The 10,152-nt window shown below is 43.2% G+C and overlaps 1 protein-coding gene across 1 annotated transcript in view; it reads right to left on the bottom strand.

Annotated features, from left to right (window-relative positions):
• The window catches only part of Shc3 (SHC (Src homology 2 domain containing) transforming protein 3), a gene marked incomplete in the record, with an annotated part of 157,497 nt that overhangs the window by 146,086 nt on the left and 1,259 nt on the right, over positions 1 to 10,152 (bottom strand). Inside the window, 1 exon segment of the mRNA XM_005408881.2 lies at positions 10,023 to 10,152. Within this exon segment, the coding sequence (XP_005408938.2) occupies positions 10,023 to 10,152 (130 nt within the window).

The raw sequence follows: 10,152 nt of genomic DNA, 5'->3' as shown, positions 1-10,152 counted from the left end.
AAGGCATTAACAATAACAACAAAATAAAACACGTATAACATTATGCCATAATAAAAGTTTTGTGGATTTGGTCTTTCTCTCTCTTAAGAGAGTCTGGTTGAATGTTCAGATTTTGGTATCGAGGTTAATCCTGGGTAAAAAAAAAAAAAAAAAAAAACCATAAAAAGGAAAATCACATTAAGGGGAAATGGCTGGAAACCATTCTATTTGTTGTATTTATACATTTTGTATATCCTGTGTGTATTTTTAAATCACCATAAAAGGTGTTTAAATTTCATAAAAGAATGCTTTAATCAAGTAAGTCACAATGTTCTGACCTCGCAAGGCTCACAGGGCTGGAGCCAGAGACAGTGAGGATGGTGTGAGATGCTTTAGGAGCCAGGGAGCCTCTCTGGAGGGTGGGAGTATCTGATGGTGGGTCCCAGTCTCCTGCAGTTGACATTTGTCCTGCCTAATACCCTCATCAAAACCAGATATGGACTCCCCTCCTCAGAAGAATAATTCAGAGTTCCATAACAAATGTTTGTCCCTCCCCAAAGACACACATGTGAGCGCGCGCGCGCGCACACACACACACACACACACACACACACACACACGTACACACCACCATCACCACCACCACTACTACCACCACCACCACCTTCCTGGGTCAGGGACTGTAGGAAAAATGAAGTCAGGGGCCCCCACCAGCTCTTAGGCACCTCTTTTGCTGGATGGGTCATGGGAACTTCAGCTGAAAAAGACCAGAGGGGTCCAGACTGAGCAAGCAAAAAGGGGTGTTCCAAATCCTGGACAGTGAAGGGGATCTTTAGTACCTGATGTGGTAGGGTGCAATGGCCCACGCAGGAGTTACACTGCATGCTTGCCAGCCTGCAGCAATGCAGCGGCTGAGCCATGGAGCTATGTGAGAGGTCCTGCAGGCCAGGAGATGTGCCAGTTATCTGCTATAGTCACAGAAAAAGGAGCATGTGTGGGAATGATGTTCTGCAGGGCCCCTAACTAACCTATACTTTGCCCTCCAGGAGCGACAGTGAGTCTGCGAGGGGCTGGCTCTTCCAGGCAAAGAATGCTTAGAACAGTCATATTTTCTTGGTTTATACAGAGAACGAAAAAGCTTTCTGTTACTTCTTCCGCAGCGGGCATAAAAGGTCCAAATTATCTAGCACCTGTGCTAATTCTTTACTACCGTAGGGGCTAATTCTTTACCAACAGAGCTAGAACCAAGTTTTGATTTTTTTTTTTTTTTTTGGTTTTTTTTTTTTCTGCTGTGCGGAACTGAACTCACTTGAACTCACTTTGTAGCCTAGGCTGGTCTTTGGTTTTTCTCCGGTACCAGGAACCGAACTCACGACCTTGCGCTTGCCAGGCAGGCGCTTTTGCCGCTGAGCTAAATCCCCAGCCCCCAAGTTTTGATTTTTAATTTTTGTTCTTTAAACAGAAGGCTGCCATTCAGGCTCTTGGCACCAGAAACTTTTAATATTTGCAAAGTAAGAAGCAATCATATTAAACATGTTTTCAGTAGCTCCGTCGGCACTGCCAAGCAATCCTATCTAATGGACTCTGATCGGTTTGTCAGATTGACCTCAGAGGAGAGCTCTACCTGTCCAGGCTGGGTGAAGGTCAAGTTCCTTGGACTTTGAAGAGTTGCTACAAGTTAAAATCCTTAAGATTCAGAATGCAATCTTTGCTTCTTTTTCTTCCTAGTCAATAGATGGACGGGAGAAAAGGTGTTTCTGCTTTGGAAAATCATATTTCCGATGACACCGTAATGTGGCTCCATGTCTAAAGTCACCAGCATGATAACAATGAGCTCGTTGAACACTGTCTTCTCACAAAGCCTTGACTGTGAGGGGCTGCAGATATATTCAGATAGTTTCCAGGGCATCAGGAACCTGTGAGCTCTAAGGGACAAGGGGAGGCAACTGCTCCAGCTTGTAGCTGCCCTCTGGAAAATCATTCTCTGCAGCTGGCAAGATTTGCTGCAATTCCTACCAAGAGCCTGGAGTCACGACTAGAAAGCCAAACCTTCACTGAGCAGCAATGAGACTTGCTAGATGATCTCTGGAGCCCACAATCCATTGATCAAAGCAGCCCTGGATAACTTCTCTTCCACCATCTGCCCTGGCAAACTGATCCGGCCAGACTTACTCTCTGGAGGCTGAGAAGATGCTGGCTTGCCATGAGCAGTGCAGGGCCTCTCCTTCTGGACATGTTAGGTAGCCAGGAGGATCAGGACACATCAGCACCATTTCACTGAGTCTCTCACAAAGAAGCAGAGCCTGGCCATAACTATAGAAACACAATCTTTGTCCCCAGTCTTAATGGGGATCAGGTAGTCCAAATGGAGGTGCCTCACTCCCCACTCCAATTTAATTAGTGCCATTCATAACCATGCTGACATATCGGAAGGATCATTCAGGGAAAGGGCATAGTCCTACCTAATGCTGGAGGACAGGTAGATGTAGGCATCAGAAGACCACTGTTGGTAGCCAGATAAGGAGGTGAGATCACAGTGCAAACAAAATGGTTCCTTTTTTTTTTTTAACCTCAACTGGAATCAGTATTATGTTCTTATAGGACCAAAAGTGCAGTGTAAATCTTCCTATATAGCTACTCACATATATCCATCCACACTCCATCCATTCTAGTGTGCACACATCCATAGCACATACTCTGTGGTCAACATCTCTCCTCATGAGCAGTTACACACACACACATGCACACACACACATGCAGAGTACCATCAACACCCACTTACTCAGTAGCTATCTCTATGTTTAATGCCTCCCACAGTGAAGATATTCTTTATCAGCACTCTTTATAGACAATATATGGTAAGATGTAGAATGTTTTCTTATGCACAATCAGCTATTTATTTCCACTTTATCTGTAATGGTTATATTTCTGAGTTAAATGATTCTACTACATTTTCACCTGGGTATTTTCACAAACCTCCTGGCTCCTCCTCGGGCTTCGCTCTTGGCCCTGCCATAGCCTCTGGGCCAGCTGGCACTGCAGGGTGTGGTGCTGGCCACAGTGATGTAGCAGGCAGCCACCCAGAGAGGCACACTTCTGATTTAGCAGGGTATGTCCATGGTGCATCCCCTCCAGCTGCATTAAATATTGGAGCAAAGACCAATCCTCCTCCAGATACCACATTTCTGCCAAGACGAGGCTCTCGAGCCACAGAGACCAACCACAGCCCAAGCCTGCTGGTCGGCGACAGCAAGGGTCAGAGGGTGGTTGACCATCAAGCCCCATGCTGCACTGGAACTCAGGTGTCCTGCTTCTCAGCAGGGCTCTGATGCCAGGGACACAGGCTTGGCACAGCCTGCGTGACCAGCCTGCTGCTAGAAAGCCCATCTCTCTACTGTGTTTGCATGCTCGCAGCCTAGACTTCCTATGACCAGAACTTGGCTTAAATGGTATTACCAGGCATTCTTCAGAAATACGACTTCTATTCAAAGGTCAAACTTCACAGGGAAGCAGAGGAACATAAATCTGATATGTATAGGGCCAAAGTTTCACTAATAGCTTATCTTTCAGAATGACTTTGTTCTTAAATCTGAATATAAAAGAAGCAGATGAGGTCATTGGATATTTCTGGAAACATGACATTTGCTATTTTCTAATGAGAAAGAAAGCCGTCCCCTTCCAAAAACATCATAGGTTGTCTATCTTTAGGTTGTGGAGGGACAAAGGGTTCGTGTGCACATGTGTAGGCAGTGTGTGGTGTGCTACGTGTATATATCTCATATCTAGGTGGTGTGTGTGTGCTGTGGTTATGGGATATATATATATATGTCATGTGGGGGTGTGTGTGTGTATGGTGTGTACAGGGGGAATATGCATGTATTGTGGAGTATGTGTATTGAACACACCTATGTTTGTATCACATAAAAGAGATGACACACTTTCTAGATCAAATTAGTAATTTTATCATTAACGTCAAAAGAGCTTGTAAACTATTTTTTCAAGCCATTTGGACAATAGTTTCACGTATATTATGAGATTTTTAGAACACCTTTGGAAGAAAATTAACATATAAATTCAACTTTACATCAAGGAACAATTTTGTGCACTAGAACTAAAACAAAATTCAGTCAATTCCCCTACAACAGTATATCATGGATAAACTTAAATTAACTTTACTGATGGCTATTTTGTATGATCTTTGTCCACAGTTATGGAAAGAATACAACTCTAAAAAAAGGACAACATAAAACCTTTTTATAGTCAAGTAAAAAATAATAAATTTATAATAAATGCAATTAATAAAGAACAATAGATCATTTATAAGTAAAACAAATGATTTATACCTTCCCCAATATCATTGGATTCATAAACGAGAGGGATAACTTTTAAAGAACTCTTGTAAAAACGAAACTTTGTCCTGAAAGAAAAATAGTCCTGCCTACCGGGATATAACTCACTCCTTTCCGATTGTCAGAATCAGAAATAGCTTGTCATTTTTAAACCAGTGAACTGAAATCTACAGAAGTTTGATGGGGCCATCACCAAAACTCACGAATGGCATGGTCTACTTGCATCGAGTGCTGGCCACAACATTAATGGTTCTGAACAGACAGCCCTTAAACTCTTGGGATTTTTTATGTTGTTCTTCCATTTTTTCTTTGACACAGGGTCTCACTATGTAATTCAGGCTGCCTTGAACTCACTATGTAACCCAGGTTGGCCTCAAACTTGCAGTGATCCTCCTGCCTCATCCTCCCACCCACTGGGATTACAGGTGTGTATCACCACACCTGGCTCACCCTTTGCTTTTTAATTCAACCTCCTGAACTTTACCATTGGCACCTGGGTCAGTCCTAGATATGGTCTTTTTTAATTTTTTCTTTTTTCATGTACTGTAGATGGAACCTGAGGCCTTGGCCGTCCTAAGTACACACTCAACCCCTCATAGCCTATTTTAAATCTGTGATACGTGCTGAGGAGGAGCCCTTCTTGTGGGGACCACCTGGGGGCTAAAGGCTGATTGGTAGAGCCCACACACTGCACACAGCATCACCTCGCAGCTCCGGCCTCGGACCCCATTGGCAGTTGCAAAGCTGAAGCGTGAGATCCGCTTGTCTTCAGAAGGCTTTACTGCTTGGGTGCAGTGGCTGTTTAAGAGTTGAACATGCCTTCTTGCTGCCCTAAAGTAGGCACATCTACCTTGCCTTCCTGAAATCTCCTCTGGGTAGACCTGAGGGAGAAACTGGAAGACCAGCAAGTTGCCTTTGAACCTGCTAAGGACCAACAGAAGCTGCAGGCCATCAGGGTCAGAGCTGGCTTTGACTGTAGGATAACAGAATTGAAAGGTGGGCAGCACTATAATCAAAATCCATCTGTGTTATTTTCAGCCTTTTAGGAGGCCGGGGGTATAGCTCATCCACACAAGTGCCTGCCTGGCAAGCACAAGGTCCTGAGTTCGATTCCCGATAAAAAAATATATATATCAGCCTTTTAGGTCGAAATATAAAATAGATTTTACGTAGAAATTGAATGAAAATAGCCTTTGCTCTCTGCTGTAGGATTTTTCTTTCCCTATCAAGGGCATATGTTCTTTTTCTTGGTCTTTAGCTTTACCGCCAAGTGTCGGGAATACTGAGTGCTAAAAGGTGTTGTCAGTGAGGCCTGTGTGACAGGACTATAAGCTGTGAGCCCCCTCGGGGCGCATAAATTTCTCCTGTTACTTAACAGCAAGCCCAGTGGTGGCAGGAACGACCAGTTAACCCCACTATGAGCTTTGCATTCTAGTGTTGCTCAGGAACTTCTTCCAATTTTAAATTCTCAATCCTTCGTTCATTAACACTGGCAGCTGCTACCAAAAGAGTTTGATATTTCCTAGATGATCAAAGCCTTTGCATTTTATAGTCCCCCTCTTGTGTAAATAGATTAAATAGAAATATTTGTGAATTATCATTCAGGTGTGCAATAAGCTGACACCACCTGCCAATGGGTATTTTTATGAGAGGGGGAAAAAGTATAATGATTCAGTACATGAATTTTCCAGAAAACTGGAAACCATCTGAGGCTTTCTTTAATTTAAAAAAATTACATCAAAGAGAACAGTAAAACAGAGTGTTTTTCAAACTCTACACTTGATCTTAGCCAAAAGGCTGAGAAGTGATGTGTTTTCCAAACTCTAAACCTTCATATTTTATTCATCTGGAGCCAGAAAAGATCTAGAAAAGGTAAGGCAATCCTGGGCAACAAAGGCAAGGCAAGAGGCATTACAATCCCTGACTTGAAATTATACTACAAAGCTCCTGTGATAAAAGTAGCATGGTACTGGCAAAAACACAGACCCGAAGATCAATGGAACAGATTAAAAGATGCAGACACAACTACAAACACACTCACCTCACTTTTTCTTTAACAAAGGGGCCAAACATTTTCACTAGAAGAAAGACAGCCTCTTCAATAAATGGTGCTGGAAAAACTGGCTTTCCACATACCAGAGACTACAACTAGACCCATGTCTATCACCATTCATTAAACTAAAGGTAAAATGGATAAAAGATCTAAATATTAAAACAGAAACACTAAATCTACTCAAAGAGAAAACAGGTAGAAATCTTGAAGACACAGGTGTAGGCAGAGAATGCATGAACAAAACCCAGACTGCATGGGAAATATTTCAAAGAATCAACAACTGGGATCTCATCTTATTAAAAAACTTTTGCACAGCAAAAGAAATCACCAACAAAGTGAAAAGACAACCCACAGAGTTGGAAAAAATTTTAGCTAATTATCTCTCAAAGAACTTGTATCTAGAACATATAAAGAATTGAAAAAAATCAGATCCCCGGATTCAAAGACCCAATCCAAAAATGGGCATCTGAGATGAATACACATTTCTCAGATGAAGAAATACAAATGGCAAATAAACATGTGAAAAAATGTTCAACATCATTGGTCATTCCAGAGATACAAATTAAAACAACACTGAGATGCCATCTCACCCCAGAAAGAATGGCTATCATCAAGAAATCAACCAATAACAAATGCCAGAGGCGTAGGGAGGGCAAAGGAACGCTCCTCCATTGCTGGTGGGAGTGCAGACTGGTACAATCACTGTGGAAATCAGTGTGGAGACTCCTAAAAAAGCTAGGATTAGAGGTCCCATTTGTCTCAGCTATTTCCCTTCTGGGTATTTTCCCAGAAGAATTAAAAACATCTTACCACAGCAATATGTGTACATCCATGTTTATAACAGCATAGTTTGTCACAGCTAAATCTTGGAAACAACCCAAATGCCCATCAGTGGAGGAATGGATAAAAAAGTTGTGGTCTTTTTTTTAATGGAGTACTACTCAGCCATAAAGAAGGATAAACTTGAGACTTTTATAGGCAAATGGATGCAACTGGAGACCATACTCATAAGAGAAATAAATCAGAGGCACCTGTGTAGACACTGTATTGTCCCCCTAGCTCTTCAATTTCAGTGAGAAGCTGAAAGAGTAAATAAGGTCTAAAGTGTACAATAAATATTGTAAAATGGAAAGAAATTGTTCAAAAGGAAAAAGGAACTAGGATGGGTGAAAGAGGAAAGGACAGTAGGGAAAAGGGAAAAAGATTCAAGTCAGTTTTACTGTTAGTGTCTCTTAGTTCATTAAAGAGAAAGGTTTGTGCTAATATCAATTGAAGAAATTTTTATGCCCATGTCTCATACGCTGAGCAACTTCTTTCAAGATAACAATATGTAATGTATTAACCATTTTTATTCTCCTATTATTTTGTTATGAAATTTTGTTTTACCTTTTTTCCATAAAATAAAATAGAAATTAAATAAACCTTTATATGCTATAGTTGATGTTGAGTCACATGATTAAAATTGTCCATTTCTGTCTTACCTGAATTGGTAAATAATGCCAAAATAAGGGAGGTTTTTACAGCTTCATATAAAAGCTCTCTATACAGTAAGATCTTAGTTTTAAACTTACCATGCACACTGTGGGAATTTGCACGTGGGCACCAACAGAGGGCCATGTGATCATTTGAATCAAACATGCACATGAGAAATGAAATTGTACTTAGCATCCGATTTCCTTTCTGCGTGATTCCGAACTTCCCCAGGAAAGCTGGGACAGCCCTTGAGTTCACCACTGTTCACAGTGCCCATGGACAGGGGCAAAGCCACCACGGAGCAGGATTAATTAATGCAGTCCCTGTAGCCCCCAGGACTCAGACAGGCTCCAAGCAGATCAGCCAGCCCTCTGGCTCCTGGAATACCACTGCTGATCCTGGGTAACTCGAAAAGCCTTGTATCCACAGAACACCCAAGGGGAACAGACTTGTTTTAGTATGATCATCATTATTTTGCCACATTTGACCTTTAGAATTGGACGTCTGCCTTCATGCTGAAGGAAAAGCAAAGCCCTGAGCAAAGCCCTGAACTTTAAGGAAAACTTTGAAGGTGTAAGTTTGAGAAATGTCCCTCAATTTGAAAACTACCTTCTGTGCTTCATATGATACATATAAAAAGCTTGGCCAGATCGATTTACATCTTTTTAAGGAAGGCTTTTTAAAAAGTGATTATACTAACACTCTAGAAATAATTAATATAGTTTAGTGTCACTGTTTAACCTCAAAGTTGTCAGAGCTTCTGTTTGGTTTTATTTCTTGGTTTTGGCCCCTAGTTAGATAATTTAAATAAGCAATGCGAGACTGTATGTTTTCTTTTAAGGTAAAACTCAACCTTCTTGCATATCTTATGTCCCTTTTGTTAAAATATAATAATCCATATTCAGAAGCTAAGAAGCAGGTCAAGTTAAAACGTAGACTCAGAAGGGGAAAAGGCCTTATTTTAACACCAAGGTTTACATTATTTGTATCTTTATATAGTTAAAGATAACCCACAAAGTTATCTTTTTTTAAATCTGATTCCAAAATTGCCCAGACACTACATTTTACCTGAAGATGTGTTCTGTTGGAATTTTAAACTGGATCTGCAGCTAGCATATACAGACCAGACACCATGCAGGTTTCTCCATGCTATTAACACATGAAGGGTAGTGTTTGTGTCTCATTTCTTTTTCCATACAAGTCATAGCTTGGAGTGGCAGGACTGAAATAATACCATTTACATCCCCCCACCTTGACCAGAGGAAGTCTGTCCAGCTGTCCAAGCTATAGATGTCTGCAGTCTGATGGCAGGGGGAAAATAAGCACCTGATTGTGCTAACATTTCCTCCTTAAATACCCTAACACTCTTGCATACAGGGGAAATTTTATTAACTACAGCATGATTTCATAACTCTCTGTGCTGGAAGAAAAACTCCTCTCCAGCCTGTGGCTCCAGGCGCAGCACTCTCTTGCCCTGGAGCCCATTTAAATGGAAGACTGCAGTCACCGGGAAAACAGTCCCCAATTCTCCTTTCTCCTCTGTAACCAGTAGCACCGGGTGGGAAATGAAAGACAAACACCAAAGAAAACCTTTGCTGGGTGAGAAAGTAGAACTCGTCTTTTAGAAACCAAGACAGCCTCCGGCCTGTCCTGCCAGGAGCTGGGAATTCTCGTTGTGAGGACCCGAAATGGCCACCCCACCCCTCTCCCCCGTAGCAGGGAGGACCGGGTAGTGGTAGTGACACTCAGAGCCTCTCTTCCGGGAGTGGGCTGCCCGGTTCTAAGAAGTGTGTTTCATAAACACGAGGTAGGCCGGACCCCGGGTCCCACAGATGGGCACCGGCGGCGGCGGAAGAGACACTGGCTGGCAATCTGGTGAAGCCAGGTGGCAAAAGCAAGCCAAAGGGGTGGCGCCCGGGAAAAGCAGGACAGAGTGAGGTCGCGCGATTGTTCAACCTTTTCCCCACGGATGCGGAGAGGCGCATTTATAGTTCACGGCTCACCGCCACCAAGCGAGCTAACTGCTCAGGAGTGCTCGTCTCCTTGCCTCCAAAGCGAGGGCACCGGGTCCCCTCGCCCCGGGACTTCAGGGAGGGGTCTGCCTCCTCCAGCCCCCAGCCCAGCCCCGGGCCCAGGACCCCCACCGGGCAGCCCGCGTCGGTACCCACCTTGACCACGTAGGTGACTCCGGCCCCCAGCACCTGGTCGCTGGCGTGCTGCGCCCCCCGGGGCGGCCTGGGCAGCGGCTCGTCGCCCGGCCGGCCCTTCTTGGCCGCGCTCATACTGGCCGGGGCGCAG

Source organism: Chinchilla lanigera, unplaced genomic scaffold (genome assembly GCF_000276665.1).
Source record: "Chinchilla lanigera isolate Chin_1 unplaced genomic scaffold, ChiLan1.0 scaffold00114, whole genome shotgun sequence".
Taxonomy (NCBI): domain Eukaryota; kingdom Metazoa; phylum Chordata; class Mammalia; order Rodentia; family Chinchillidae; genus Chinchilla; species Chinchilla lanigera.
This window is presented reverse-complemented; position numbering and strand designations above follow the sequence as displayed.